The sequence below is a fragment of the Orcinus orca genome, chromosome 10 (genome assembly GCF_937001465.1).
Source record: "Orcinus orca chromosome 10, mOrcOrc1.1, whole genome shotgun sequence".
Lineage (NCBI taxonomy): Eukaryota > Metazoa > Chordata > Mammalia > Artiodactyla > Delphinidae > Orcinus > Orcinus orca.
The window spans coordinates 75,092,790-75,111,452 of NC_064568.1; the positions used below are offsets into that span (position 1 = coordinate 75,092,790).

The following is an 18,663-nucleotide window of genomic DNA, read 5'->3' on the forward strand; positions in this document are numbered from 1 at the left end:
ATTAGGACCTTGCTTTAGGTAGCCTCTACAAATAAAGAGATTGAAGAAAAAATAGTCATGTGGAAGGAGTAGACTAGATGGAAGAAGAGGATGGCATGCAGAGGGGGAGAAGGCATTCCTGGTCCTTTAAAAGATGGCCTTGAGCCTGGCTTTAGACCTTAACAACTTTTTGGTGTCATTTGTCAGGACTTAGATATCCTTTAAAAAAATTTATGAATTAAAAAAAACATAGCAAACAATTGAAGAATAGTTTTAAAGGAAAACTTTTAAAACTCACGTTTTAATTCTGTTCCCTTCATTTAATTGTTTCCGTTTTTGTATACTTCATCATTTTCCTATGTGCACACACATATTTTTACATGAACATAGGCACAATATAGGAGTAGTTTTATGTTTTTCTTTTCATGTTATATGTAACATTTTGCTTATCATAGTCTTTATAGCTACATAGGTGTTTATTTTATTTATTTTTTTTTTGTGGTACGCGGGCCTCTCACTGTTGTGGCCTCTCCCGTTGCGGAGCACAGGCTCCGGACGCACAGGCTCAGCGGCCATGGCTCACGGGCCCAGCCGCTCTGTGGCATGTGGGATCCCCCTGGACCGGGGCACGAACCCGTGTCCCCTGCGTCGGCAGGCGGACTCCCAACCACTGCGCCACCAGGGAAGCCCTATAGTTACATAGTTTTAATATTTAGTGCTTAAATTGCTTAGTATATCTTATTTTCTTAGTAATTCTATTGATATTCTAAGTCTGCATTCCTCTTGAGTATAGTGGGTAGGTAATGGTGTAGGGAACAACTTAATGTATATTGTTTTGTCTTTTTTGTCATAATTTTATTAGGAATGGGATTATTTCGTTCAGAGCATATGACTATTTATATGGCGTTTAATGTTACTGCCTATATGTAACTTTAAAAAATCTGTTCTCCACCTTGATCCATGACAGTGAAAAAGAAGGACGAGATAGAAAAAAAGACAAGCAGCATTTGAAAAGGAAAAAAGAATCTGATTTACCGTCAGCAATTCTTCAAACTAGTGGTGTTTCTGAATTTACTAAAAAGAGAAGCAAACTAGTACTACCTGCCCCTCAGGTAATCTGATAAAAGCAGGTTTTTCATTGTATGAACTCATATGCTTACCATTTATCCAGCTAATGTTTGCAGGCCTATGTGCCAGGCTTTTGCTGGGTGCTTGGTACCTTAAAGAAATATCAGGCCTTGAACTGCTCATATGATGGTTTAGTAAGTAATTGTCAGCTCTTAGCAATTTTTCAGTAGGCTAGGGCTCCAGACCTCTCTTCTGTAGCTGATAAAGGTGGTATTTGGCCTTGTGGACTTCAGGCCACTTTCTTTTAGGGAATGTTTTGTTGTGTCACACCTCCTTCTCTTTTCGAGACAGTAGCTGTGAAAATCAACATGGGAGTTGTGGAGAAGAGAAAATTCATTCAGCTCATCATAGGCTCTGTTCCTTTGAATTATAGTTGGTCAGAAACATGGGGATTTTGAATAAGCTCTTGTTTTGTTTTGACGAGTACAGCTTTGTAGAATTGGACAGTTAAATGGAGCAGAGGGATGGATTTAGGAGGCTTGAACAGCTTCTTTCTGCAGATGAGTGCCCTGGCTGCATCAGTACAAAATCCTTGGGCATAAACATAAAATAATTTTGTTAGATGCTGTTATTCATAGTAGTTATATTTCTTAAACTGAGATTTTGCCTGTAATTTATTTTTAGTTCTTAGGGTATTTAGTTTGGTAAAATTACAAGGATAACACCTTTTGATTTTCTTAGGGATCTGGTGGCTTTGTGGACTCTGTGTGATATTTTAATTGGTTTTTAGTGCCCACCCTCCCCCTAATTGATAAATGGCTTTGTATGAACACTATTATTTTATGTTCTTGATTTATAAATATTTTGGTTTGAAAGAATTTCAGTATGGAAATACTGAAAAGGAATTTCCGTATTTGCAGCTTGATTCTATGTCACATATGGAATTCTGCTCCCCTCCCCCCCGTTAAATAGGGAAGACTTTTAAAAACTTTATTATGGAAATTTTCAAACCCACAAAAAGTAAAGAGAGTGCTACAACGAGCCCCTGTGTACTCATCACACAGCTTCAGCAATTCATCTTCTGGAATGTGGAAGTTTTAAGCTGTGTTATTCTTGGTTAAAATATTGCTACTGTGATAACTGTGTCTTTAGATTTCAGATGCAGAACTCCAGGAAGTTGTAAAAGTAGGCCAAGCAAGTGAAATTGCACGTCAAACTGCTGAGGAATCTGGCATAACAAACTCGGCTTCCAGTACTCTCTTGTCTGAGTACAATGTCACCAACAACAGCATCGCTTTGAGAACACCACGAACACCAGCTTCCCAGGACAGAATTCTGCAGGTAGGCTGCCATATGGTAGAGTGAGCCTTTCACTTTGTTTATTATCCTTAAAAGTATTATAAAGGATTTGTGTGTTTTAGGGTTTTGTGTGTTTTAGGGTAAGCAGTTTGAAACAGTCCTGAAGGCATAGCTGCTAGAGATTTCTGTAGTAGGGAAGCTAAATCCTGTCAGTAAAGCATAGCATTTAAAAATTTCACATTGCCTAGCAGTCCTGGAAAAAAAATCAAACACGTGTAGTCAGTAATTTTTAAAACTTCCTTGTGATTCTGTACTTAGCTTGGCATAGACTGCCTTCAGTACTATTTCCCTCTCTCTCCTTAGCACATAGGGTGTACAGCTCTGTGTGTTCTATTTTTTTTTTTTTTTTTTTTTTGCGGTACGCGGGCCTCTCACTACTGTGGCCTCTCCCGTTGCGGAGCACAGGCTCTGGACGTGCAGGCTCAGTGGCCATGGCTCACGGGCGTAGCCGCTCCGCGGCATGTGGGATCTTCCTGGACTAGGGCACGAACCCGTGTCCCCTGCATCAGCAGGCGGACCTCAACCACTGCGCCACCAGGGAAGCCCTGTGTGTTCTTTAGGGTGTCTGCATGCCAGAGGATAGACAAACCTAACGGAATACTACTGAGTCTTTTAGCATTCTTACATCTCAATTTTCTAATAGTCAAATATAATTTGACTACTGATTCAGGAGTCAAGTAGTCCTGCAAGACTTTGTAAGAAAAACAGTGCCCCTCATTGCTTGCTCTCTAGAGGTACCAGTGATAGCTCTTTGTTTTTACCACCTTACTACTAAGACACTTGTTACATTTTGGTTTTTCTTCAGTTTTAGGCATTTTTCCACCAAGGATTTGAACATCTGGCTCTGTCACACCTTCTGCCTCTACTGTGCATACACATGCTTTCCATTTTCCCATCTTCCATTATAGTTAATCATAATTTTGGCTAGCTCCATATTTATGGTTTACCTTATGACTACGTAAACTGCATTCATTCACTACGTAAACTGTGGGTCAAACTGCACTTGACCCACAAAATGCCTTATAATTACTCTACTGTACAGTATTTTGTTTTTCTTTGAATTAATACTTGTTTTATTTAGTCGCTAAATTTTCTGATTACTTAGCACAAATTCAGTTCTGGACTTTATACTAACTGTAAATCTCCTGTAATCTGGTCACATTTTAGGTATTCTTACCTTTTTCAACACTTGAAGTCGTTCCCAGAACTTCTGAATTTTCTAGTCTGGACTGATTACTCTTTAGATCTTGTTACAGCTTGTTCTCTTGCTTTCCCTTCACTGTCACCCTAGAAAGTCCCTTGTGTCTCCTCTTTCTTGGCTCCCATGTCTCTGGCTTTTTTGGTTGACTCCCTTGTTGGTGAAGTGTATCTGTCAGTAGCTTTCTGAGGAAGGTTTCATGGGAGATGGAATTTTTAAGACCTTGAATATCTGTAAATAACTGTCCTCTACCCTCTTATCTGATTGATAGTACAACAGGGTATAGAATTCCAGATTGAAAGAGTTTTTGTTCACAGTTTAGAAGGCAGTGCTCCAGTGTCTTCTGGCTTTCATTGTTGCTATTGATACGTCCTGTGCCATTCAGGTTGTTAATAGGAAACCTGGTTTTTTCTTTCTCTGGAAGCTTATATGATCTTCTCTTTTTCACATGCGTGTTTCTTGATGTGGGTCTATTTTTAACCACTGTGCTAGGTACTTGGTGGGTCTTTTAATTCTATAGACTCATGGCCTTCAATTCTGGGAAGTTATTTTGAAAATTAAAAAATTTCTTCCCTTTCATTAATTTATTTTGCTACTTATTACTCTCTGGTTTTCTGTCTTAATTGACTTTGATTTGATTGCTAGGAGATTTTCTGAATTTTATCTTTTTTTAAAATTTCTACTGTCATATTTTTAATTTCTAAGAGCTCTTTTTTAAATGTGTTCAATTTTTAAATGTCTCATTTAATTAATATCTTTTTATTCCTGAGGCTATTAATGATGGTTTTCTTTTGTTTTTACAAGTTTTCTTTTTCCTGCACAGTCTTTTTTTTTTTTTTTTGGCGGTACGCGGGCCTCTCACTATCACGGCCTCTCTTGTGGAGCACAGGCTCCAGACGTGCAGGCTCAGCAGCTGTGGCTCACGGGCCCAGTTGCTCCGCGGCATGTGGGATCCTCCCAGACCAGGGCTCGAACCCGTGTCCCCTGCACTGGCAGGCAGACTCTCAACCACTGCACCACCAGGGAAGCCCCTCAAATATCTTTCGATCTTGTTCTTTGCCTATATCTAGGGACTAAGGGTAGGGCAATTAAAAGCTGACTAGACACTCCTTGGGTGTGGGTAGGACCCCTTGACTCCAGACTTTCCTGTGGGCTGAACTGGCTGGGATGTTTTATTGGGGAGATTTCTTTTTAAATTGTTTTACTTTTAAAATGTATTTATTTATTTATTGAAGTATAGCTGACTTACAATATTGAATAGGTTTCAGGTGTACAACATAGTGATTTGATATTTTTATAGATTATACTCCATATAAAGTTGCTGTAAAATATTGGCTGTATTCCCTGTGTTATACATTACATCCCTATAACTTATTTATTAGGGAATTCTTATTTATTTATTTATTTATTTGTTGCATTGGTCTTCGTTGCTGCGCGGGCTTTCTCTAGTTGCAGCAAGTGGGGGGCTACTCTTCATGGTGGTGCACGGGCTTCTCATTGCGGTGGCTTCTCTTGTTGTGGAGCATGGGCTCTAGGTGCGCGGGCTTCAGTAGTTGTGGCACATGGGCTCAGTAGTTGTGGCTCGCGGGCTCTAGGGCGCAGGCTCAGTCGTTGTGGCGCATGGGCTTAGTTGCTCTGCGGCATGTGGGATCTTCCCGGGCCAGGGCTCGAACCCGTATCCCCTGCATTGGCAGGCAGATTCTTAACCACTGTACTACCAGGGAAGCCCTATTCCAGAACTTCTGGCATGCTAATGTTAGGTCGACAGAAGGAATGGAAGTATTGAATTCTGCCACAGCTCAGTATTCGTTTTCTCTCTTGGTTTTCATTCAGAAAAATGTATAAGAATTCTGCCTGTTTCAAGATGTGTGTAGTAGGACAAGAAGAGAGGAATTTGCTCTCCTGTCTAAACTGTTAAAACATGCTTCTTTACCTTCTTGTTAATCAGGAAGCCCAAAACCTCATGGCTCTGACCAACGTGGACACCCCATTAAAAGGTGGACTTAACACCCCTTTGCACGAGAGCGACTTCTCAGGTGTGACTCCACAGCGGCAGGTTGTACAGACTCCAAACACAGTTCTTTCTACCCCATTCAGGTATTGTAAATAAATAACTGTTTTCTGCTTTAGAAAAACTTGAATCCGAGGACTTGGACAACATGTTTGCTTTAGAAATGCTGGCAGAGAATGGAAATAAGTGTTTAACTTGCTTTTTAATTTCTCCTCATAGTAGCAAATAACATTATAGTATCCAGGAAATAGTCAAATACCAAATGGAGCTTCTTTTTTTTTTCAGGGTTTCTGGTGCTATCACCTCGTTTCTGAATACTTTTAATCTGATTTAAAAGAGCAGATCAATCCATTGTTAATGATGATTTGGTGAATTTTATAAAAATTCTAAGCCTTTTTATGTATGTATTACTGTTGCTTTTCCCCCAACATTTTATTATGAAAATTTCTAACATTCAGAGAGGTTGAAAGAATGGTAAAGCAAGCATCCATATACTCACCACCCAGTTCTCCAGTTAATATTTTACAGTGTTTGCTTTAATCACATATCCGTCCATCAATCTATCTTATTTTTAATAATTTCCAAGTTGCAGGTATTAGTCCATTTCACCGTAAACGCTTCCTAGTTGTGTATATCATTAACTAGAGTTCAGTATTTGTTTATACTTCTTTTGTTTTAAGCTACTGTTTTTAAAGAAGAATTTTTAAGATACAAACATTATAGAAGCAATTTGTATTAAAATGGAATTTGAGCTTTTAAGGTTAGAAATATTTAGGGTTTACTTGTAATTTTAAAATATGTCCTCCTACTGGTTGTTAAGTATATGAAGACTGTTATAGTTGCACATGACAACAGGATCAAGAAACATTGGCCCCTAAAACCTTATATAATATTTAATTGCAAGGCTTGCAAGAGAGCCTAATCCCTCTTTCCCCGTGGGTGTCTCATTTCTCAACTAGATTGTAAGCTCATTGAGGGCAGGGACCATGTGTTATATGGTGACACCTCACCTTACCTCTGGGAACAACTCTCTGGCAGCACCACCTGTCTGGAACACAGCCAAGATACAGGAAGTAATCAACCAAAAAAAAAAAAAAAGGCTTTGAACATTTAAACTATAAGGTGCAAAGTCTATGGCTTTTATTCCTAAGAGAGTTTCTTAGACCTAACTCAGAGCTATTCATATTTAGATGTGATTCTAAAAGCCTGGTGTTTGGTTTCCAAACTGTAGAGGGAAGAAGTACTTCAGGTATGCACATCTATGATGATGATGATGATGTGATAGCCAACAGCTACAGGCAGGGAGGAGACAAATGATAAGTTGAAGATACTGAACTCAAAAGGAGTCATTTGGGATCTTGAGTGTGGTGGCCAACCTCTCTGCCCACTGTGTGTTCTCAGCCACCCTGATGTGTCAAGAAAAGGTTGTGGGACTTCCCTGGTGCCACAGTGGTTAAGAATCCGCCTGCCAGTGCAGGGGACATGGATTCGATCCCTGGTCCAGGAAGATCCCACAAGCCGCAGAGCAACTAAGCCCGTGTGCCACAACTACTGAGCCAGCGCTCTAGAGCCCATGAGCCACAACTACTGAGCCCACGTGCCAGAACTACTGAAGCCTGCGTGCCTAGAGCCCGTGCTCTACAACAGGAGAAGCCACCACAACTAGAGGAAGCTCGCACACAGCAACGAAGACCCAATGCAACCAAAAATAAATAAATAAAAATAAATAAATTTATTAAAAAAAAGGTTGAAAAATGTTTGGTGGACCTAGTTATTAATAAGGTAAGAAAATATCAGATGTAATGACTTTATTTGAAGTCATTAAAATAAATATACTGTGTGTAAATACTGAGTTAGCTGAACCAAAGCTTTATTTTAACCTAGAGGTCTAACTAAAAACCAGGTAGGGAGATGGAATTTCTGGAATCTTTATTTCTTTTCTGTTTTCCTTGTAAAATAATTTATGTGAAAAACATTTGAAAGCACGATCCAAATAAAATTGGCACTTTCATTAATTGGAATTTCTGTCTTTATAGAACTCCTTCTCATGGATCTGAAGGGCTGACTCCCCGGAGTGGGACAACTCCCAAACCAGTTATTAACTCCACCCCGGGTAGAACGCCTCTTCGAGACAAGTTAAACATTAATCCGGAGGATGGAATGGCAGACTACAGTGATCCCTCTTATGTGAAGCAGATGGTACATGTCAATTCCCTTTTAGTATTCTTTAAAAAAAATTAAAAAAAAAAATCTCATGGGTACCAAATTAAAATTTGTCCCCTTGTCAGTGCATATCGCATATACCTTAAGATTCTGTACACCTGCGGACACCAGAAAAGCAACATGATTTGTAGGGTTTGAGAAGGGAAATCTTACGGTCTTATTGCTTACTTTTTCTTATTCTTAATATATTTTTCAGAAATGATTATGCTGATAGTAATGCTCCTTATATCTTTTGTGATTTTTAATTTTCATCATTTACTAATTAATACTTTACCTTCTTGAATGGTACATTTAATTTTTTTTCCTAGTTCTGTAAAATGTTTTGAGTTTCGAATGCCTCATAAATTAGATTTTGAACATTGGTTCCTCTGTTTTCATTACACTTTTAGAAGGACAGTCTAGATCTCAAAGCCACGTTAATTTGATGTTTGTTGCTAACCTTAGTGAAGTTTTCTTTTGTATGTTTTGCAAGGTGAATGTAGAAAGCTAATTGTACAAGTTATAGTTTTGTTTCTGCTCGTTACTGCTTTCATTACGTCACTGTTGAGCCGCCTTCTTATTTATGCCACAGAAGATCATTGTGAGATTTTTAAAAAAAATGAGTTCCAGTGATGGTCTGCTTCTGGTTTACAAATTAATTCTACCTTCATGTATAGATTTGGTTAGTTGAGAATTTTTTTTAGTGCCCAAATTGATATCAGGTAGTGCCAACTCTGAGTGGCGACATAAGAATTAAACAAATGAAGAATCTAATGTGTGCAAAGCATGGATCTGGACACTTCAGGGAATCTAAAGTTGAGTAAAGATGTCCTTTGTCTTCAAGAAGTTTATGCTCTGGAGAGATTGGCAGTACTAAACCAAGTCCAGAAATAATTGTAATATATGAATAAAATAAGCCCTTTGAGGAAAACCAACATGCTTTGGCTGGCCAGAGAAATAATCACATTTGTTGGGTGGGTACTAGGAAAACCTTCATTGAGGAGGTATGCTCAGAGGAGGGTTGGGGGCTGTCCCAGATGGAGGCCGTTAACATGAGTGAACCTGGAGCATGTTTGCGTCATAGCAGCTCATCTGGTCCTTCCACCTAGCATACGTGTAATGGAGCAGTGGGGAATGAGAGAAGTGAGCTGAGGATGGACTGGGGAAAACTTGGGTACCAGGCACTTTCTCTTGGGAAGTATGAATTGTTTTCTTTGGCTTTCATATTATCTAGTATTTGCATGGAAAAGAAACACACACACAAATTCAGGCATCTTTTCAGGTTAGGTTTTATTAGTCCAAGGACAAATTTACCTTTGAACTTGTTCTTTTCATTTGCTGTTAAATTTCAGAAACCCTTAAATGGAAATCCTAAAGGACTTTTTTTTTTTTTTTTGCTCCTTCAGAGATAATTCTCAAACCTTCTGTTAGATTATCCCAGAGTAAATTTGTTGACCACAAATGAAAGTTTATGAGCTGTCCTTTTTTTTGTTTTAAAGGTTTCATTTTTTTTCCCATAAATTTATTTATTTAATTTATTTATTTTGGCTGCTTTGGGTCTTCGTTACTGCACGCGGGCTTTTCTCTAGTTGCGGTTAGCAGGGGCTACTCTTCGTTGTGGTGCACAGGCTTCTCATTGCAGTGGCTTCTCCTTTGCAGAGCACAGGCTCTAGGCGCACGGGTTTCAGTAGCTGTGGCTTGTGGGCTCTAGAGCGCGGGCTCAGTAGTTGCGGCACACGGGCTTAGTTGCTCTGTGGCATGTGGGATCTTCCCAGACCAGGGCTCGAACACGTGTCCCCTGCATTGGCAGGCGGATTCTTAACGGCTGCGGCACCAGGGAAGCCCTATGGTTGGTCTTAAGGTAGGGAAGAAATGGAGATAGAAATTAAACGAAATCTTGTTTCAACTCTGAAGTTAGGGGTCATTTTTCTAGAATTAAAATTAAGCTAATTACTTTTTAGAAACTCTTACACAATATTAGTTGCATATTTTAATGTATATGAATTGAGAAGGACCAATTTTTTTCTACAGGAAAGAGAATCTCGTGAACACCTCCGTTTAGGGTTGTTGGGCCTTCCTGCCCCTAAGAATGACTTTGAAATTGTTCTACCAGAAAATGCCGAGAAGGAACTGGAAGACCGTGAAATAGATGATACTTACATTGAAGATGCTGCTGATGTGGATGCACGGAAGCAGGTGAGTGATGACTGTTACATGTCTCAAGATCTCTACTTAAAAGTTTTTTCAGTATTAAAAAAAATTACACTGAAGAAAATTACTTACATCATTAATAATATTCGCTCACATAGTTCATAATATACTTAGAATATCTTGATACGTATTCTTAAAATGTATAATTATATGGATAGCCATTTAAATATCCTCTGTCAAATTCATTATGCTTCTTTAAAATACATATAAGTAGTCTTTTAGACATTGCTTTCACTCTAGCCAAGAAAAGATGTTATTATCAGTCTTAAAAACAAGTACATCTTGGATTGGTTGAGCAAATGGTTTTTCATCAGTGTAAACTAATAAAAAATGTGGCTTTGGATATGTAGCCTGGGTCAGAATAAAATTAGTAACACCTTGTACTAATATATCTTCTAGTTAATTACTTTCTCATTTGTGCATAACAATCAGGTGATGTAAGTAGGATAGGTGTCAGCTTCGTTTTAGAAACGAGGAAACAGGCTCAGGTGAATTAAGTTAACTTTCTCAGGTCTTGTGGCTGGAAACTGGTGAAACTTGAACTAAAACTGAGATCATGTGACCCACTTCAGACATTCTTGCTGCAGTCCATTTCAGGATGGTTTTAGAAATTGAATAATTTCCCGGGGTTGGAGTGAGAATGGCATCAATGGAAATCGTTTTAGAGGGAAACCACGTGAATGTGCTTTTTGGTAGGGAGTAGATAATAATACTTTATGTGTTTAGTTCTCTTAGCTATTTTGAGTTACATTTACTCTCAGAACTGGTTTGAAGTTCTAATGTGTTAACCCACATTATTCATAATTTAAGAATCAGGAAACAACACATTCATTGGCTGGCTTTTTAAATTAAAAATCAGTAGCTTTTGAGGTGGAAGGGAAAGGTTGTGTTGCAGGAGGGATAATTGGAAGCATCCCCTCTACATTTAGGATTTGATTTAGACAAGAAAAGAATGATTATCTGATGGAGGGAACTATGTAAATCTGGAGAATGCTCCTGGTAGACGTTGGAAGTTCTTAGTTTCTACTGTAATAGGAGAATGAATAGGCTGATTAATTTTAGTGGCCTTATATTGCCTTTCTACAAACTTAACACAGATTCCTACAGCTTTAGCTCTTGAACATAACATATTCTTATAGACTAAAGTGTTTTCAGCTTTACTGAAATGTGTCAAATACTGTATAGCTGCAAAAATGGTTTTTAAAATAATTTTTTAGGCCATACGAGATGCAGAGCGTGTAAAGGAAATGAAACGAATGCACAAAGCTGTCCAGAAAGATCTGCCAAGACCATCAGAAGTAAGTATTAGAATTTCTGGCTTAGGAAGTTTTAAGTTTCTTTTTATGTGATTGATGTTTTTTATATTATAAAGTCTATAAAACGACATTTCATCTACTTTCTGGAATATAGTAAAGCAGTTCCCAGATCCAATCTTTGAAATGCTTCACTGGTACAAATACGAATTTTAAAAATAAATTGATTGATTGATTGATTGATTGGCTGCATTGGGTCTTCGCTGCTGCATGTGGGCTTTCTCTAGCTGCAGCTAGCGGGGGCTACTCTTCGTTGTGGTGCGCCGGCTTCTCATTGTGGTGGCTTCTCTTGTTGCGGAGCATGGGCTCTAGGTGCACGGGCTTCAGTAGTTGTGGCTTACAGGCTCTAGAGCACAGGCTCAGGAGTTGTGCATGGGCTTAGTTGCTCTGTGGCCTGTGGGATTTCCCTGGACCAGGGCTCAAACCCGTGTCCCCTACATTGGCAGGCGGATTCTTAACCACTGAGCCACCAGGGAAGTCCCCAAATAAGAATTTTGAAGAAAAAAGGAAAATAATTTCTTTTGAAAACGTAAAACTGCTTTAGGCATACATCGGAGATATTGCAGGTTTGGTTCCAGGCCGCTGTAGTAAAGAGAATGTCATGCAATAAAGCGAGTCACACGAATTGTTTGGTTTCCTTGTGCATGTAAAAGTTATGTTTACACTAAACTGTAGTCTTTTAAGTGTGTAGTAGTAGTGTGTCTAAAAAAAAAGTACGTAACTTATAAAGTACTTGATAGCTAAAAAATGCTAATTATCATCTAAGTTTCTGAGCCTGAGTCGTAATCTTTTTCCAGTAGTAACATTAAAGATCACAGCTCACCATAACAAATAGAATAGTAATGAAAAAGTTTGAAATATTGCAAGAATTACCAAAATGTGACACAGACACAAAATGAGCAAATGCTGTTGGAAAAATGGTGCCAATAGACTTGCTCAACGCAGCGCTGCCACAGCCTTACAGTTTGTAAAAAAACACACTGCCTGCAAATCACAGTAAAGTGAAGCCCAGTCAGATAAGGTGTGCCTGTATTTAATTCATGCTAGTAGAACTAATAACATTAGTATGTTGCAGTGACATGTTTAATAATTGTACTTGTTTTAAAATTTTAGGTAAATGAAACTATTCTAAGACCCTTAAATGTAGAACCACCTCTGACAGATTTACAGAAAAGTGAAGAACTAATCAAAAAAGAAATGATCACAATGCTTCATTATGACCTCCTACATCACCCTTATGAACCATCTGGAAATAAAAAAGGAAAAACTATAGGATTTGGTACCAATAATGCAGAGCACATTGCCTATCTGGAACATAACACTTATGAAAAGTTTTCCAAAGAAGACCTGAAAAAGGTATCATTGAATATTTCTGTCTCAAGACTTAAGTATTTGTTAGATACCATGTATCATGGACAGACATTAACATTTTCCCTTATTGATGTTCATAAGCAACTGAAATATATGGTTAAGAGATAAATATTCATATTAAGTGTTATGCAAAGGACATACCACCCCCCCACCCCTTCCTGTGTTCAGTGGCAGGCCTTTATCAGATGAACACTGGTTGTGATGGCACGGTGTTCTTGTCTCATGGGTGTATGCCTCCTTGATAGTTGCTACAGTTGCTATTTTCTGTGTTTAACTCTGCTGTCTCTGAATAGGGTGGAATGCCTTTAATACTTAAACCTCACTTATTTAGAATACTATGAAGAAACAAGAATATATTAAAAATATTTACAGATTCAATCTTCCACCTATTCACAGAAAGGAAATATTCACTGAATTCATTCCCCTGACATGATTTCCCCCTACCCTTTTGGATAAGGAAATAAAGAAATGTTTTCTCGTCTAAAGTCTGTCCTGCCTCTTCCTCCATATGCATTTTATTCTTTCTGCTTTGACAGAGCAAACAGCTGTGATTTTGACTAGAAATCTGTACAGTGGCATAAGATAATAGAGTTAGTTTCATGGTTGGAAGTAGAGTGGTCATTAGCTTAAAAGTCTTTTTTCTTTAGTCTTTCGCCCTGAGGGGCAGAGATGGACTCATCCATTAGAATGGGCTAACTTGGGAGAAAACCGGTAAGGTTCCTTTGTCTGTCTTCTCTCCTGCACTTTCCCTCTCTCCTCTCTTTTTCTTACTTTCTCTTTTTCTTATTGCATACGTGATACATGTTTACTATAGGACTTTTAAAAAGAAGATAGAGAAAGGAAGGAGGGTTTAGATTTGTGTTTGTTTGCCCCTGATTCACGAGTAATTTTGACTTGCTGCCTTTCAGTAAGCACCATGGAAGCTGTCCTCTGTTGAGCGCCTGCACTTTGGCAGGCACGTTCAGTCACTGAACCGGGTGAGAATTAGACAATGAACTTGATGCTTGAACAGTTTCCTCTTTTTAGAGTGAAAATATGAGGGGAAGATGGAATTTAGGAAATAAATTTTCCTAAATTTATTGTATATATGGAAACCTGAAATAAAGATCACGTTGTTGCTAATAGAGATTCTATAAGGGACAAATTCTAATAAATATTTTGATAATAATGTAAGTAGTGCTTTGGAATTATTTGAAACGATTACACAGTAGTTTAAATATCCTCCCATATTTTATTTATCTATCTATAGTCCTCTTTGTTCCGAAGAATTTGAAGCAGCTATTTACTTAGCAGATTCTTTAGGGATGGTTTAAGTAGAACTTAGCTGTACTCTCTCCTAGTTATTATAAGAGGTGAATTTGTAAATTTTTACTGTGTACAGTTTCAGAGTGAAATACCATTTCTCTGATGGTACAGTGCCCGATTTTCATTAAGTGTGTTAAAATTGGTTTGTTTCCATTATTTCCCCTAAGAGGTATTGTTTGAAAGTATCCATTCTTTATCTTCTAGAGACTTGATTTTCCCTTTTTTTGTTTACATTTTTTCATATGCTGGTTATTTATCTTGACTTTATGTATTTTGGCCTGTGTTTATTTTCTGATGTTCCTGGAGTGATTGAAAGCTTTCTATAAAGCACAAAAAGTAATTGTCAGTTTTTCATGAGCCATGAAGCAAAGGGCTGGAAAAAGTTCATGTGGTATGTTCATGGAGTCTGTGTGTCTGGTGTTGGGCTGGCTCTTTGTGTATACTGTGTCACTTAATTCTCATAACAAACATGTTAGGTATTATCTCCACTCTACAGATGAGAAATGGGCTCACAGAAGTTCAGCAAGTTCAGATAGCTACTTAAATGCTAAATCTGTGATTGGAGCCCAGGCTTGTCCAACTCCATCCCCATTCTGTCATCTTAAACCGTATCTTTTCTAGTGAACAGAAGCTGGTCTGTGATCCATCATTATTTGATTTGTGCCTCCAGTCTTATTCTCTGACAATGGCAGGGGCATTCTTTCAGATGAGAAAAAAGGCAGGTGTCAAAAAAACGCCTACTTCCCCTTCACCATACTTGGAAGTCCAGAGTATAGCGGGGGATGGTAGAGTGGGAGGAGCACCCGCACGCGTTGGTGCCCAAGCATTGGCTTGGGTGTGACCTTGCCTTGTCCGCTTACTAGTGTTGTATTTTTGAACAAGTGGTTTAACCTCGCTAAGCCTTAGTTTCATCAGCTTTAAAGTGAGGTTAACGTTGACTGCTTTGTAAGGGTGGTGTGCTGTTTGGAGATAAAGTAGGTAAAACTTTTCAGTTCAGTTCCTGGCACATAGTAGGTATCTGAGAAATGGTAGCTGCTATTATAATGAGTGAAGGCAAAGGACGTTTACATTATCAGGGATGATACAGGGATGCTTGGCTCTTCAGATCAACGTGCATTGACTTCTAGGCTTCTTAATTAATTTTGCTTAGGTATTATAACCCCCTTCCAAAAAAACCAGTTAACCAGAGCTCATTGTCTTTGCCCAGAGGAGTAAAAACTAGTCTTTTATTTCTGTTGATGGCAGGTATCTCTAGTACTCAAGCTTATTGTTATTATTATTGTGAACAGGCCCAGGATGTTCTGGTACAGGAGATGGAAGTGGTAAAACAAGGTATGAGCCACGGAGAACTCTCAAGTGAAGCTTATAACCAGGTGTGGGAAGAATGCTACAGTCAAGTTTTATATCTTCCTGGGCAGAGCCGCTACACACGGGCCAACCTAGCTAGCAAAAAGGACAGAATTGAGTCACTGGAAAAGAGGCTTGAGGTTGGTATCCTTTTAAAATTCTAATTTAAATGTACTTTGATTGAAATAATGAACCAGATAATACCACTGGAGACAACTTCAGAAAAATAGATCTAAGGTAATTGTTTTCGAATTTCTTGAGAAAAACTACACTGAAGTGTTTGATCTTCCTTGGCCTTCTTCATTGGGTTTTCAGAGCTGCTGGCCTTTGTGATGAAGAGTGACCACAGGTCAATCAGAACCTTTTAGATGTGGGGGCAAAGAGCCAAGAAGTGAACACTGGTCACTCAGAAGAGTGTAGAGCAGTGCTACAAGAGCAATGCACTTTTCTCTAGGGGGGCTCTCAGTGTACCAGGGAGCTTTCTTTCTGTAGCCAGAAGGGCACACTTACAGAACTTTGGTACCTTTCTGCTCATCCTCGGATTCCTGTCAGTTTGTTACGGAGAGAGCACTGAGCTGGATTATCCAGACAGTGGCTTCTGTGATTTTTTCATGTCTATGAAAATGTTGAAACATACTAGATGGGAGTTTCATGGCATGTGGTTTCTTAATATAGTCTGCATGTTTTGAATTCCAGAATCTGTGTATGCATTTTGCCAATGGTATGTAAATTGTGGTTCACAGACCGCTAGGCTGCCTTGTGAATTCTTAATGGTGGTCTTCAGGGATGTTTCTGAGGCCAGGATATCTTGGGATGGGAAGGAGAAAGGGGTGCATCAGGCAATCAAAGTGGCCTCAGATTCCGCTTATGTGATTACCAGTTTCTCTGCAGAGAGTAGATTTGGAAATATTTTTATTTGGGGTTAAAATAAAAAAATAGTAAAATCACTTAGGGGCGTTTGGGGCTGTGTGGGGCCAGGGAAATGAACTGGAAAAAGCGATATCCTGTTAAAATTAACATTTTTGATTTTACCTTCAAGGTCACGGGTATAGACACTAATGGTAATGCCTGTGCACATCTTTTATCATTTAGTGGGAAATCAGACTTTCTGAAGTAATTCTCATCTTGGGTGAAATTTTAGCAATCCAGTGCTGCTGGTTACTCTAGCTGTGTTACTAACTTCCAGCAGGGTGTGCTGTTGCTCTGTGTTTTAATTCACAGGGAAACTAAAAAAGAACATCAGTGGTTAAATTTAAGTTATATTTTCTGTTATGTAGGCTTCATTTCTTATAAGTGGTAGTTAGCAGTGTAATTCTGATCTAAGGTCAGCATCATAATTGATTGGAAAGCTATTTGGAAAGCTTCCTGTAACACTTATACATAAATACTTAGGTCTCTCACTTAGTTTGAAAATCTCATTTGAGGTGGGTAAACTCTTTCTTCCTCAAGTGGTAAGGACATTTTGTGCTGTTTAAAATATAAAAAAAAGTTTTTCCCTAAATCTCATTTACTTTGTTGAGGCCCTAACTTTCATGACAGCAAATAAATGTGTCACAAAGTGAGTGGTGCCATAAAGTACAGTAATTTTTATTTCTGTGTTGAATTGGTCTTGTGAGTTTTGAAGGGAAAAATACAGAGAGAACCACTGCTGTTCTTTTGGAGATTTATTTGGGTCGTTTATGAGCAACCATTAAAAACATGTGGTTCTCTTTGTTCAGTTCAGTACCAGGAACTGAAATCTTCTGTTGAACTATTTTTGCTGAAGGATTGGTGATTTTGGAAGAATATTCATAAAACAGTCTGAAGTAATTTTTCTTTTCTTGACTCCTGGATAACTTGCTTTAATGTTTACCCAACTAGTTACTTTTAAAGAACATGTAATCAAATCCTTTAATTTAGTAAACTATGCTTATTTCAAATGAAAGTTCATTAAGTCTTTAAAAAGAAGAAAAGAGACTCAAAAACCCAAATAAACAAATCCCCCATTTTATTTGTATTCATTCCCTAATTCAGAACTAGGTTTGTCTTAGCTTATTTTAGTTTTTGAAGACACAATTCTCCTGGTTTGAAATACATAAATATTTTATTTCAATTGTGGTAATTCTTTCATCATTTCAGTTGATTGCTAAATTATAAACATTATTCAAAGTTTGTTGTGGGGAAGGAACTCCAGTTGTATTATATAAACTAAAGGCTGTACGTAAATTATCCTTCCACTCTTAGGTTCAGGGAGATACGCCTTGCTGTGCAAGCACAGTACACCATGGCTGCCAGTGTGTTTGAGTTTTGCTGCCATGAACTCTGGAACAGTGAATCTAAATTACGGCCCTATCGCAGCATATCAAGCAAGATGAAATCCAGCTTTGTCGTGGTTGGTGTCTCCTAACTGGATTTAAAAAATACGCCCCGAGGTTTATATTGGAGCTAGTCTTCGAGCCATTACTCCTGATTAATATTTGAAACTTAGAACTTAACCGAAAATCCTTAAGATACTCATTTAAAACTAGTAGAACCATCTCAGATTTTATGTAGAATGTTGTGGGTGGTACAAGGAGTCTGTTAAATAAATAGAATCAGTGTAGTTGCAGGTCAGAAGTAAGTGGGAAAGACTTCTGAATTGTAACCAAGTCCATGTATTTTATTCTGCTTAGGAGGTAGAATTAATTTCAGGACCTTACCAGACATTTGTGTGTAAAATAAGGCAGCAGTTGCAAACAGAAATGACACCTAATATCAGAAAAGGAAAAGTTATAAAAACATAGCATGTTGAGGCCATTTAAATATGGCGGCAAAAAGCCCTGTTATTTGAATAGCTTTGAGGGTGTTATGGGTATATGGTAGGGGGGTAGTGTGATTGCTCTTTATAGTGATACCGCAGTTAATAAGAAAAGCTTAATTTCTGTTCAGTGTTATGTTTTTAAAAAACAGAAAAAGAGGGATGGCTATAACTGTAGAAGAATTTTCATCAAGTGGTTAAAAGTAAAAAGCTTTAGTACTTTATTTAATCACACATTTAGTGAATGTTACTGAGCATCTACTTTGTGCCAGCCCCTGTACTAGGCCCTGGGGATATAGCAGGGAACGAGGCAGATGAGCTCTGTGCTCTTGTGGACTTCACGTTAAGCGTTTTCCAGATAAATGGAGGAGAACCTCATTTTCCGATGCCAGATAAATGAGTCATTACTGTATTTGGGAAGTGCAAATAGAATTTGAAGTGTTCTAATTTGTTTCCACTTAAAGTGGAAATAGGAAATCGTCTGAAGACATAATTATTTTGAGTGAAATAATTTCCAGTAGGT

The 18,663-nt window shown here is 38.3% G+C and overlaps 1 protein-coding gene across 2 annotated transcripts in view; it reads left to right on the forward strand.

Moving 5' to 3' along the window:
• Nucleotides 1–18,663, forward strand: part of CDC5L (cell division cycle 5 like) — a 46,391-nt gene that overhangs the window by 13,199 nt on the left and 14,529 nt on the right. For both annotated transcript variants that reach the window (XM_004267523.3, XM_033423893.2), the window contains 8 exons: nucleotides 947–1,091; nucleotides 2,200–2,388; nucleotides 5,553–5,701; nucleotides 7,652–7,814; nucleotides 9,849–10,013; nucleotides 11,246–11,326; nucleotides 12,455–12,697; nucleotides 15,307–15,504. In XM_004267523.3, coding sequence (XP_004267571.1) covers nucleotides 947–1,091; nucleotides 2,200–2,388; nucleotides 5,553–5,701; nucleotides 7,652–7,814; nucleotides 9,849–10,013; nucleotides 11,246–11,326; nucleotides 12,455–12,697; nucleotides 15,307–15,504 — 1,333 coding nt within the window. The remainder of the gene's footprint in view (nucleotides 1–946; nucleotides 1,092–2,199; nucleotides 2,389–5,552; nucleotides 5,702–7,651; nucleotides 7,815–9,848; nucleotides 10,014–11,245; nucleotides 11,327–12,454; nucleotides 12,698–15,306; nucleotides 15,505–18,663) is intronic.